This window comes from Orycteropus afer, unplaced genomic scaffold, assembly GCF_000298275.1.
Source record: "Orycteropus afer afer isolate SDZICR_OR568_19922 unplaced genomic scaffold, OryAfe1.0 scaffold00005, whole genome shotgun sequence".
NCBI lineage: Eukaryota > Metazoa > Chordata > Mammalia > Tubulidentata > Orycteropodidae > Orycteropus > Orycteropus afer.
In genome coordinates, this window is record NW_006921592.1 from 13,700,871 (window position 1) to 13,714,844 (window position 13,974).

Consider the following 13,974-nt stretch of genomic DNA (forward strand, 5'->3'; position numbering starts at 1 on the left):
GCCTGACTGGCACGCAAGAAATACTAGGGAGGTTGAGAGGAGAAAGAGCATGGGGGCAGTTTTCTAGCTATTTCAGTTGAACAAGGTTTCGAAATAAATGTGTCATGTATTTACCTCAAGTCTCTGTTTTGTATTCTTAATAGATGTTACTTTCTATACATTAGAAAATATAATTGTGTGCTCCTAGTTTCTGGTCCTAACTAAGTAACAGTGTAGAAAGAATTATGGTCATGGTGTTGGCTGCTCCAATGAAGAAATACATTCTTTTGAACTACCCAGTTAAGTAAAGCTTTGGCAGGATTTTGAGAGTAGCCAGTTGCTAGTTGGAGTATCTGGATCACTGCCCTGATTTTCAGTTTTATGTATGTAAACTTGCCTTAAAAGTGTTAGCCTTTATTTTATTGAGTGCATTTTAAGTGCATGCAGCCATAAAATAGGTGCAGGTCAGTAGGAGAGAAGAACTAATTAATGCTGTACTTTGACTTTTACAGTCAGACTCAGGAAGAAGGGGGAGAGGAAGAAAAAATCAAGGCAATTTGGAGAGAAGAAAAAAAAATTTTTTTTCAAGTATTAAAAAAAAATTCAGGGTCCTTTTTACAAAAATAATTTCCATTTCTTTTTAGCTGATTTGTGAAATCTGTTTGATGAGAAAATTATAAGATCTATTTGCCTATCATAGCTTAGGCCTGACCTAGGCCTAAATAATCACTATAGAAGTTAGACTGAGAATTACTCAACACTTGTTCTCATAGGATATTGTTAAACAAAGTTTTGAGTTGGAGGGATTGATTCCTGTTGAGGGATATATTTAACTTAACATCCCCAGCACCTCCTCCCCCCCACCCCCATTCCCACTCAGAAGTAGCAACAAGGCCTGCCCACAGACGTTCCTAAGCAGAGCTTGATGCTGTCTGTGCTGAGGTCAAGCACTCCCATTCCAGCCTCTTGAGAGCTTTCTCTATGTGTTGCCAGTGTGCTGGTAAAAATGACTTTAAACTCTTGTCAGCGCAGTTACTGGTGCATGCATCACAGTCCCACTCAAATAAACCTGTCACAACACAGAATCGGCCGCTAGAGAAGGAGTACAAGGGCAGGCCTCTAGCTTTTCATTCGAGCATCACTAAACGTGCACAGAGTGCCCAATTATTTCAGCATTATTGAGCAAGCCTACAGGAGGACCCAAGCCTTGCTACATTAGATTTTCTTTAGTAATTTGCTCAAGTACCGCTGAGGACACTTAAAGGGCTTAAAACGGTGGCTGCAACCAGTTTCCTTTTCTGGGTTGTTAATTCAGGTTTTCTCTTTCAAATTAACTCTCGCTGCATGCTGTGCAGCGGGTTCTGGGAGAACTGTTTAACGCTAATTTTCTCAATTTTCAGCTTTTTTTGTTCAACATAACTGCTTTAACAGTTATTCACGTATATGTTTTGATTAGAAATATGTGATAGTGAGGCCTTATTTTTTGAGGTCAGAATATAGATGCACGCTTTGTGAAAGAAATGTTTGAATGTCAGTTATTAAAATTATTTAGATAATCTCACTATTTAAAAATGAAGTTATTCACTCTGTATGCAAAACTCGCAAATCTAAGTAACAAAGAACATTTATTTACTGGACAACTCCCTCCTTCCATTTTTAAAAATACTACATATATTAGGGATAAGTCTTTCTTTGTGAGGCTAGATTTTTTTCGTTAGCTCTTTGCACTTCTTCCCCCCCCCCCGTGTGTGTGTGTGTGTGTGTGTGTGTGGAGTGTGGATATAGGGGACAAATTCAATATCTGTGTCTCATTTTTCACAGCAGCAACAACTCCAGGCCCAGCATTTATCACATGGACACGGTCTGCCAGTGCCTCTGACTCCACATCCTTCGGGGCTTCAGCCACCTGCCATTCCACCCATCGGTAGCAGTGCTGGGCTTCTGGCCCTCTCCAGTGCCCTGGGAGGGCAGTCTCACCTTCCAATTAAAGATGAGAAGAAACACCATGACAATGATCACCAAAGAGGTGAGAGATTCTCTTGGGATGTCAGCCTTCTGTTACCTACCTGCTGCTGAGGGTAGGTTCTAGATACCATGATTTATTCTGTCTCTGAATTAATTTTACCAGTGACTAAACAAACGATTTCTGCTGGAAGGTAAATTAATTATTGGAAGCAGTCATTTGCCAAATGATACCCTAGTGGCTGGCAAGAGTTAATGTACTCCCCAAAGGCAAGGAGGCCTGTCCCTGATTGCCTTTGACCCCTTGCTGCCTCCTGTGTTCCCCATCAGCAATAAAGTCCTGTAGTGAGTTACATTAATAGCTACTTTTGACTCAATCTATTTTGAGGAAAGACTTGTTGATATAAGTTCACTTGATGTTTAATAGAGTCAGTATTTATAAATCAGGTCAGCCTATACAGTGCAGTAAAAATCTCTTAAGAAAACATTTCAGTGGTCTTGGTAATCAGGATGGTGCAGCCCAAATTAATGAAGTACATTGGCTTTAACTACTTTTCTCATCTTGTCTGTTAAGAAGTGTGAAATAACTCATTGCTTCCTATAAGAAAACACAATTGTTTATGCAAATAATTGATTTGAAAGCCAGTTGTGTGCTTTCTAAGTTGCTTTCCTCCCTGCTCTAAAGTAGATGAGAGCGTAGAGACATTTTGAAGTGACTGTGTTTTTATGTAGGAGCTCTAGTGACGTAGTGCCTAAGGCATTTGACTGCTAACCAGAAGGCTGGGGTGTTTGTATAAGGAGCTCTGGTGGGGAATGGTTAAAGCGTTTGGCCACTACCAAAAAGTCAGTAGTTTGAACCCATCAGCCATTCCATGGAGGGAAGATGAGTTGGTCTGCTTCTGTAAAGAGTTAAAGCCTTGGAAACACAGTGAGGGTCACTATGAGTCAGAATCGACTCAATGGCAGTGAGTTGATTGGTTGGTGGGTTTATATGGTGCTTACTAGTCATGTTTATTAGTTAATGGCAGAAAAGCAAATGAAAGTCTTTCCCAGCATTCTGTTGTGGGAATTTACTTAGCATTTGGGTGGTTTCATTGGTTTGAAGGGTGTGGTTCATAATTAAAAGCTCATAGCAACTCCTGTTTCAGTGTCATTACCATGAATTACAATTTCAGGTAAATGATTTTTATCACATAAGCATATATTTCCCATCTCTGATGTTGGAAGTGCTATAACATTTGTCATCCAGTTATCTTAATGCTATGATACAGAGCTAAGACATGATTATAAATAATTTGATAAGTGGAAAAGTTGATAAGGAGTATAAATAATATGAATATCCATGCTTTGTTCTTGTTGTTGTTATTTGCTGTCGCGTAGGCATTCTGAAATTGTGTTAAAGGTAGACTGGTGCTTTGTGAATCTGATTGAGTAGTTTTAATAATTAACTTTACAGCAAAGTTAACATCTGTACAATTCATTATTTAGAAGAGATCAAATCTGATAAATGTATGATTGGTATAAACTAACACTTTTCTTTTTTCCTCTTTCCCACCACTTAATCTGCTCGTGTTGCTGCTGTTTTGCCTATAGACAGAGACTCCATCAAGGTAGGACTCTAATTCACAGATGAAGGGATGGCTTAAACGGGGCTCTAAGTGGTTTGAATAAATCTAATATTGGATTCTTTGAGGTTTAGAGAATTATTTGCTGGGCTTTCACAAATAATGGTTAACTGCATTTTGAGATTACTCTGAGGTGTGTGGTTGAGATTTTTGGAAAATGGTCATATTTCTCTATCAGGATCAGATTTGTAGACCAAGATTGAATCATAAGATCTGTCTTATATTTGCTCGTTTTATTATGTCTTGCCATATGGAAAAAAATAACTTTTTCATTGGTTAGGCTTTGACTATAAGATAAACAGTAAAGGAAGGAAGTGGATAAATTGGTTTATATGGAAGTACATACTAGTCTCATATTTTAGGCAACAGTTCTATCCTACAAAACTCTTTATCAAAACATTGTGTCTAAGAGCATTCTTCTTTATGAAAATAATTTTTTTTTTTTTAATAACATCTTGGTTTCTAGTATAGTGGATCATCCTTCTTAGGTTTTGAGTCTGTCTTATCTCTTTATAGACAAGTTGCAGGGAATGAAGAAGAGTATTTAGGAGCTAATAACTTGGATAAAGCTTGTGTTAAACACCAGAATGTGGTGTGCTAAGGATCACCTCAATTTATTTGGTAAGCAGACAAGAAAAGCAGGTTACCAGGACAAAAAGTAAAATATGAAAATTGCTTGAATCACGTTTGAGCCAGGCACAGTGCCCATATCAATGCCATATGCCATTGTCTTCAGTATAGATTAGAAGGAAAAAATAGTGGCTGATGGACAGATGTGGGGAATTCTCTTCCTTATATTTTATAACAGTTGAATGTTTTGGAAAGTAGGTAGTTATCGCTCTATATATCTCTTACAATTTTTAATAAAGCTGTGTATATGAAAACTACAGTTTTCTGAAACCTCTGCTGTTTCTTTCAATGCCTTTTTACTGTGTCGGTATACAATAAAAGGTTGTAAGAGTTCCCTCCTAAAAAAGAAAAACAAAACAACCCTTAAAAAACAAAAACTGAGTGCATCTGGTTCTGCCCTCCAAGAATCTTTGTAATTTGAAAGGGCATCTGCATAACCATATATGTGTCAACATTTATAGTTGGAACCACATACATTGAATTATTTAATTGTACAATGACAGTTGTGTATTTTTGTTATATAATATGCATATTGATACTTAGATTAATTGTTTCACACCTGACTATTAGGAAGTACCTGCAGTCCCTGGGTCACTTCTGACTTAAGGACAAAGCCTAATTGCCCTTTAATGTTATGTAAATTTGCCCTCATTTTGAAATGGAGTGAACCAACCCTTACTTGCAACAAATTCTTCATCACAGTCACCATCACTTGCTTCACAGTGCAGCTTTTAAATCATTGAAAAGGCTTAGAGCATTTTGCACCAAAACCATACTGCCCTCAAGTTGATTCTGAGTCAGTGATTCTATAAACAGAGCAGGACTGCCGCACAGTCTGTAAATCTTTACTGAAGCAGACTGCCTCGTCTTTCTCCCACTGACCACCAACCTTTTGGTTAGCAGCTCAGTGCTTTAACCACAGTACCACCAGAGCTCAGAATGGTGTGTCGGGTACTGACTGACCTCCACATTCTTACACACTTAGGAATGGATTTCACTGGCATTCCAGGGCCTGCCTGTTGTTGTTCCTAGGTGCCCTCAAGTCAGGCCCCACCTCCTTGGGTGACTCATAATGACCCCTCCTTGGGTTTCCAGACAGTATCACTACAGGGAAGTAGATTGCCCAACATTCCTTCCGAGGAATGGCTAGTGGGTTTGAACCGCTTGCTTTCTGGTTAGCAGTCAAGTGCTTTAGGCACTGCTACCAGAGCTCCTAGGACCTGCCTGTTGTTGTTGTTATGTGCCGTCGAGTCAAACCCGACTCATAGCGACCCCTCCTTGGGTTTCCGAGGCAGTATCACTACGCAAGTAGGATTGCCCAACCTTCCTTCCGAGGAGTGGCTGGTGGGTTTGAACTGCCAGCCATGTGGTTAGCAGGCAAGTGTCTTAGCCACTATGCTACCAGAGCTCCCAGGACCTGCCTGTAGTAAGTAAATAAAATGACCAGGATTAGCTGATTACAGCCCTTAGAAAGCCTGACTAGTTATTCTGAAGCCATAGTATAAACATTCCCTGCTTTCTTATGATAAATACATACCTCTAGGCAGGTTTGTAAACTAAACAAAAGCCTCCTCTCATGCCCCACTCCCAGAAGGCTGTGAAAATATTTACACTCCAGTGCACCCTTTTGTGTCAATTACATTTTATATTTCCTCACACAAGAGTAGAGTATATTTTGAAATCATCTGTGATCGTTCTGAGAGAGTCAAGGAGTGAGTGTCTGTATAGCTAGAAGCCATGGGGACAGACAAAAGGAAATAGAGGTGTATGATTTTTGCTTTGATTTATTATGGACTGGTGGTTATAAATAGATGTTTAATTTGGGTACAGTTCTTGGGTTTGAAGTTCCCTTGTGTCAGATTCGGGCTAGCCTACACTTTGCAAGGTGAGGTAGTTTGCTAATTTTCCTCAGAGTTGTCAGTGGTGCTCAGAGAAGCAGTTAGTTGCTTGTCTCATCGATCGCCCTCATCGTCCCATAAGTAGTTCCTGGTTAAGAGGGGCTTTTTATGGTTGTCTGCTGTACGACTCAGGATGGTTTCTATCAGCCGGAGTGTGCCAGTTGCCTGCAGCTGGAGTCAGGCTTGTATGAAATAATTTATTCATGCAGGATAATGCTCCTTAACATTTAACAGGTAATGAACGTGACATAAATTTCCTTCTTGCTTTTAATTTTTCCCTTTCCTCTTTAAATGTGCAAACAGGCAGCTCTGGTACTCTAAATAATAAGTAATTTTTGGCCATCTGTCAAAAGGAAATTTCAATACAAATTTAAATTAATGGTGCCTGAAATTTTTTATAGCTCCTCTAAAAGCCTCTAATGTGCAGAAAATTCTGAATCTGCTGGTAGTAATTAGTGTTGCATGTAATGAGGATGTGGGCAATGTTATACAGCCCCAGTGTAACATTTTGATAGGGAAGCAAAATTTTGATTTATACAAGGTTGTAGATGGGTTTAATTGTGAGAGACACTTTAAAATGTTTTCTTGATGCTACAGATTATTAAACAGGGCAGATTTCAGAATAGCTCATAAAATATAAATTTAAAAACTTACTGTAAAGATTTAGGTAATTAAGGTGCTTTACCTTTAGGTATCAAGTAAAATGAAAGAAGTTCCCTTGTTAAACTGTCAGGCTCCTTTGTCTTCCTTTTCTTCTTCTTCTTGGAAGTTCTGCAGCCACTAAGCCACATGCTTTTAGAGTCAAGTTAGCCTGTTGGCTTTATTGATCGTATTTTCTATAGTTCCAGTAGCCAAGTTCACTCCTGAACTTAGTATTTGCAGACCTGTATCTGAAGTTTTTCAGCAAGAGTGGAGAATGTAAATATGGCTCCAAAGCCGAGAGTCCTGTAGGAGCCCAAGAATCAGTTTATTTGGTGATGAGAGACTAGAATGTGTGTTGTAGGACTTGTTGAAGTGAAGAGCCAGGGCACCTGCAGCCATCCTTACTTCTCAGTTGACTATCCTGTGTCTCCATGTGTAAGATTTGGGGGATGACAAAAGCGAAAGAAAAGACCATGATCCACCTTCACTCTTAGTGGTAGCATAGAAAGTCCAAGGTTAGTTCTCCAAAAGACCCCCAAGACCTGGTTCCTACTTTCATTTCCATCTTCTGGAATGTTGAGAACTGTTTCTCTCATTCATTTGTTTCTTGAAAAGACATAACCAGGGAAACATCTTCAGAGGGGAAGGACCTGCCCGCTGCTTGTCCTCCCACTGAAGGCTGATGGGTAAAAGTTGATGTTCTCCAAAGTGGTGGCCCGAGAGGACATGCCATGTGCTGCCATGAGCTTTCCTGTTGCTTGAGGTAACGATTCTGAAGAGGAGTCAGCTGCTTCAAGTCATTAGATTCCTCACATCTCTCTCCAGTTTTTTCAGCTGTGTGAATAAAATGAGGGTAATGATTCAGAGCTGTTAAGGCCAAATTGCCTAAAATTTGATGTAGGGATCAGAGATTGAGGAGTTAGTCTTATTGCCTGCAAGTGTCTACACATTTCTAATACCATCTGGTAAAAAAAAAAAAAAAAAGGCACCAAAACCAGCTTAAATATAATGGAATTCACTATCACCAAATATTTAATTAGTTCCATGACCTCTTCCGAGTTGATGTCATTGTGCACACATTTATTATTGCTTTGTCGTCTTTTTTATACTGCATCTACATGGTCTTCTGTTTTTTTATCCTCAGGTTCATCCAGTAACCTCCTCAAGTCAGGCATGTGAGGGATTTACTGTTTATAACTATAAAATAAAGCATGAGTACAAATATTTTTTTTTTCTCTAAGTGATGTTATTTTTATTTTTATTATTTCATTGGAATTTCTTCCCCAAAGTGCTGTATGCCTGCATCATCAAAGAGTAGGATCCCTTTTAGTGACTTAGGCCTTGACAAATTGATCTCTAGAAACACTACGTCAATTTAAAATGCCAAACACAGTGCTTATGTATGTTTCCACACACTCTGTCAATATTGAACTTTATCATTTTTACTAGTATAATGAGTGTGGATGATGCACTTTATTTTTCTATTTACATATTATTTTTCAAGCTAAATGCTTTCTGATGTGTGTATATAATATGTGTTTTTTTTTAAATGAAAATTATTTCTGTTTGGGGTTTTCATAATGATTGATTTCTTAGTTATGTTTAAGACTATGCCTGTTCATTCTGCACCATCAATATTTTAGTGTTTATTCTATGTAGAGGATTAAAACATCATATATTGTTTTTCTTCTTGACTGTGCTGATTATTCTGTGTTGGTTATATTGCAACCTATATTGGTTTGTCAAAGGAGGATTAGGGTAAGGCTATTTTTTGTTCAGATTGAAGTGTATGATTCAGGACAAAAAGCACTTTCTTTGGTTTCATTGAGAGCTCTGGTGGCGTCATGCCTAAGGCATTTGACTGCTAACCAGAAGGTTAGGAGTTCAGTCCTACCAGCCACTGCTGGGAAGGAAGGTGGGGCAATCTACTTCTGTAGTAATACCACCTGGGAAACCCAGGGAGGGGTCGCTGTGAGTCGGATCTGACTTGATGGCAGTGAGATGATTTTTCTTTTTTTCTGCTTCATTAGTTAGTTGGGTGTTACAGGTAAAAGTGGGTTTTTAGTCTGAATTAACAGAATGATTGCTTCTGTTTGCCTCTTCGCTTTGCAAGTTAAGCTTTAATGGCCAAGGTTCTATTCCAGTATCTTGTGTGACTTCTGTGATGTTTTATCCCCATGCCCATTTTCCTCTCTGAGATGATTATCAATTGGAAAGAAGTATGCTTTTAATATTTGTAACCCTTTGGAGTGTCCTAAGGGTAGGAAAAAAAAAACAAACCAAACTCCTCTGCTCTCAAGTCGATTTCAACTCATAGTGACCCTTGTAGGACAGAGTGTGGAACTGCCCCATAGGGTTTCCAAGACTATAAATGTTTGTGGAAGCAGATTGCCACGTTCTTCTTCTTCAGAGCAGCTGGTGGGTTTGAACCACTGACCTTTCAGTTAGCCCAACAATTAACCACTATGCCGCCATGGTGCCTTGTAACATGTATTTGATCCTAAATTCCCTTTTTTGAGCACGTTCACTGTGCAAAAATTTAAGAAGGTAATTGTAGTACAATTAGAAAAGTCCTTACTGTAGCTGGGTACTCTTTCTCTAAAATAAGGTAAGTGGTTGTCAGTGGGCAAGGTACTTAACATCCCTGATCTTAAGGCTCTAACTCTAGGCATTTTTTAAAAAGCATTTGGAATATAAATGCTATTCAATACCTTCCTAGAAATTAGTTTTATAATAAAAATCTTACATCATAGGATATGTTTCAGCAATAAAGTTGTTTTCTTGTTAGCCAAAAGTGGTAGTTGTATTTAGTTTTGAGGGCTGAGTGGTAGGGAGGTAGTATGATATTTAATGTATACCTTTCAAGCATTTCAGGTTGATCACTTCTTCAAAAGAAGTTGGTAGTTTGGCATTAAATGTTTCAGCAGTACTTAAAACTTTTTTTTTTTTTTTTTTTGGTTGAGGGTATTTGTTTCTACCATGCATTTTCTTATTTAGGATTACCTTATCCAAGAACCATTAGGAACTTTTGTTCTGTGGTTTCTGATGCAGTAATTTGTTCATTATTAAGTGATACTTGCCTATAGGCATGTAAGCTGTGTGAACTGTAACAGGTGCCCTCATTCCAGGGAATGTGTGGTAATTGTTTGTTTGTTGAACACATGAATAAATACCTTTAGGGCATAGCCCGTCCTCAGGTGGTGAGCATGAATGGATTAATGATGTGATTGGGGAAGACATGCTAGTTTGCTGTACCCTCGTCCACCGATCACTGAAGCAGAACAAATACTAATTAACAGGGCCAGGCTGGTTGTCAGGTCTCCTCCCCAGCTGATTTTGGCAAGAGTGGTCTAATTTTTGTCCTCTCTAAACCAGCCTTCTAAGTTACTAGACAAATGTTTTAATTCTGATATTTAGTGTCTCTAATTTTCTTAATTATTATCCACTTAATCTCTTGCAGAAATAGTGCACCCTGAAGTTTTTAATTAACATATTTTTTAAAATTATAAAGGAGCCCAAGATTTATTTGTTATAACTAGAACTTGAATTTCAAAAGCATTTGTTCCTCAAAATATAGGCAAAAGAAATCTTCCACAGAACTGTTCACCATCTTTTTTTATATTCTTATCATAACACTTACTATGATCCACTCTGGAGAAATCATAAAATCACCCCCAGGGGAAGCTTATGCCCACATTTCTTGATTTCTTGAAGCATTTCTCCAACACTTCCCATTGCCGTTGAGTGGATGCCAACTCACAGCAACCCTATAGGACAGAGTAGAACTGCTCTATAGGGTTTCCAAGGCTGTAAATCTTTGAGGAAGCAATCCTTCTGCTGTGGAGTGGCTGGGGGGTTCAAGTGGCTGGGGGTGGTTTGAACCACTGACATTTTGGTAGCAGCTAAGTGCTTAACCAGTGCTCCACCAGGACACCTCTGTTCACTTCTCTTTGTTCAGTTTACATGTTTTGCTCTATGGTGGTTTGCAGTTACTCATATGCCTTCTGGGTTTAAAGACTCTCTCCACCTGAGAGCCACCACTTGTAATTTCAAACTAGAAGATTCTTACCTAATTATTACTATGGCCATGAGTTTTATGACAGTTGCACAAAATTAGGGCTTCTCGGAATAGAAAGGAAGTTTGCTGAGGGCTGGAGTTTGTACTTTTTAAAAGAGCTTTTGATTTTTTATAATAAGTATGATTCTAAATGAAAGTAATAAAATCTTATTGCAAGATTAAATAGTGTTGCTTAGATTTGACGTATCAGAACTTCAGATCTTATAGTTGAAGATCTTAATTGTTTTACTTTGAATGTAAATACTGAACAAGCTAAATAAAATTGCTTTATCAGATTATTCATTATTTAGAACCAGTCCAGTTAATTTTCTATATAATAAATTACCTCTCTTTAAAACAGATTTTAGGCTATAAGTACTAGTATTATAATTTAAGAAATTCTTGGTACTTGTGTTAGTCGTAGCTGATGATAACACACACAGGTACACACCCCATTTTCAGGTTTAAGATGCTTCTATAGAAACAGGAAAACAACAGCATATACATCCATGTAGTCCACTCCCAGGCCGTCTGCCATTCTTCTCCCACACTGTTCAATATTCCATCCCCTCACTAACCTCTAAATGTTCAGGAAGCTCACCCTCTCCTTTCTTTCCCTCACCACACCCTCCCTTTTTACGGAATTGTAGGCACTGAGGTGAGTTGAAGTGTCTTGAGTATTCTTGTTGTAAGTGAACTTTTTAAGGTAGAGTGTTAGGGTGAGCAGGAGGGATTCTTTTTCATGGAAATGGATTTATTGTTTAATTGTATCACATCCTGAAGGATTCTCAAATCTTTTTTTTTTTTTTTTTTGTTAAATTGGTACTTTTCAAGTTGCTGAGTGTTCATATTTGAGGGCCAGAGGAGAGGGTAGGGGGAGGGAAGGTAAACAAGTTAGTGGATGCCACCCAATGATAGAAGCCAGTAAGTAATATAGTAACACCTCATTTTTATTTATTACTCCTTATGGTCATTTTCATTATTCCAGACAATTTTTTTAGTATTCTATTCATTTGTCTTTTTTTTTTTTTTAAATAACTCATTTTCTTGAGTGACATTTGGCCTTTAGAACAACAACATAAAATTGGAAATGCTAATGTTTTGAGCCAACTAAAGGAGGAAAAAAATAAAAATGTCACCATGGTAACAAAGCTGCTTTCTAGATGGTTTCCTAAGATATGCCTGAACTAGAAGCAGATGTCTGATTTGAGAATCTTGCCTCCTTCAATGTAAACAAATAACTTCTGGGCAGGTGTTGGAAATAATATGGAAATCCTATTAAGGGGCCCCGGGTTCCTGTCAGTCAGGAAGCCCGTGCCACAAAAGGGCTGGTTGTCACATAAAGGAGCAGAGTAAATTCTCATTAGGCTTGAGCTTTTCCCAGGAAATGATTGTCTCCGTGTGTTCTTTCTCCTGTGAATCTGAATGTAAGCTGTTGCTTCTATTGATCTATTCACTGCCTTTATTTTTCTCCTCTTCATTCCAGATCCTCCCTCACCCTCTAGCCTGTAGCTCCCCCTCACTCACCCCTCTCCTTTAGATTAACACTTGATCTGTGCTAGTGCTCCCAGACTCCTGACATTTGTGATTTTAACCTCCCAACCTGGGTGGGGTGGGGTGAGGTAGGGGAGGAGGAGGGGAGTCAGTCTTCATCCCTGGGCTGATTTTACAGAGAACCAGGCTGATTTGTCCAAGTGCTAAGGCCTGTGTTTGGAACTGGCAGGGCAACTGCAGCAGTAATGATGAATAATGTTCTGTGTACATTTGCTTGAAGTTACATTTTTATGAATTAAACAGAAACTAAAACCATGGAGAGAGAGCACTTTTATGAACCTTAAGAAAAAATACAGTTTCCTGGTAAATTTCTGAGGCTGCACTGTCCATTAAGGTCACTACTAGCTACATGCAGGTGTTTTGTTAAAATTAAATAAAATTTTAAAAGTCCAGTTTTTCAGTGTCACTAGCCACAGTTCAAGTGCTCAGTGGCCATTTGTGGCTGCAGTAGCTACCACAATGATGAAAATAGACAACATTTCCAGAATCACAGAAAGTTCTATTGCATATCACTGCTCTGAGGAGAGAGACTTTGGCCTGACAAGGATTGCTAGTTCTACTCCTCCATCTGGTTAAACTGACTTCTAATCTTCAAGCCACATTGTCTTGATACATAATAAAAAGGGGATGTGTGTATATTTTCCTTTTGTGGCTTCTGTACTCCTCAGAGATGGTTGGTACAGTTGGCTGCACTAATATGTGATCTTTGCATAGTTGTAGGTTTTTTATTTTTCCTCCTACTCTCATGGAACTGGTTGAGCAGTTTAACATGGTCTTCCCAAAATGGAGCCCAAGGAGGTGCATTTTAATGTTTCTAAACAGAAAGTTAAGGCAGGGTTTTGTGTGTGTGTGTGTGTGTGTATGGGGGGGGGACTTCTGAAGGATGAGCACAATGGCGCTCTTTGTAATACTCAGAGGGTTAAATGTGGATAAACACAAAACAAGGCTTCAGAAAAGCCACACTATTATTATGCAGCATTTCTGGACTATAGTCCCCAAGACGCACTTCATAAAGCCAATAAAGCTCGCACTGGTGGTCTCCCGTTGCCCTAGCAACAGACCATGGGGCACAGTGTATGTGAAATGCATGAACATCTGTGAATTAATCTTTTTTAGTTTGTTCTTTTCTTGGCACTGATTGGGCCACTCGGGCTTGTGCCTGTGACACTGAGTGTGGAGGGGTAATCTGGAGCGGTCCCCAGGGCCGTGCCCTAAAGTGGATGGTGGAATGGAAAGTGAAGGGAGATTTATCCCAGCCATGCATTCAGCAGTGGAGAGATTTAGCCTGACAGCACTCTCAGTGGGACGTTATTAGCTTACTTTCTGGTGCATGGGGAAATGAATAAAAAATTTTCTAGTAAATCTGGGCATTATTGAGTTTATTGGGCTGCCCTGAAAAAATAATCTGTAGAGACAATTGAAATAATCACCTGTGTTTATACCACAGTTATCAGGACCTGAAAGCTCTGTGTTGTTCCACCCTCTTGCCCCAGCCCCAGTCCCAGAGATTATAACCAGACCATATTGGACTGTCACGAGTCAGAATGAGACTCCTGAATTGGACTCATAGGATGGAATCTGTTTTGATAATAAAATCTGGTGGTAACCTAGTCTGACCTTATTTAGG

The 13,974-nt window shown here is 39.0% G+C and overlaps 1 protein-coding gene across 1 annotated transcript in view; it reads left to right on the forward strand.

Moving 5' to 3' along the window:
• TLE4 (TLE family member 4, transcriptional corepressor) overlaps positions 1-13,974 on the forward strand; it is a 176,196-nt gene that overhangs the window by 87,391 nt on the left and 74,831 nt on the right. Inside the window, exons 7-8 of the mRNA XM_042780655.1 lie at positions 1,801-2,005; positions 3,535-3,551. Coding sequence (XP_042636589.1) covers positions 1,801-2,005; positions 3,535-3,551 — 222 coding nt within the window. The remainder of the gene's footprint in view (positions 1-1,800; positions 2,006-3,534; positions 3,552-13,974) is intronic.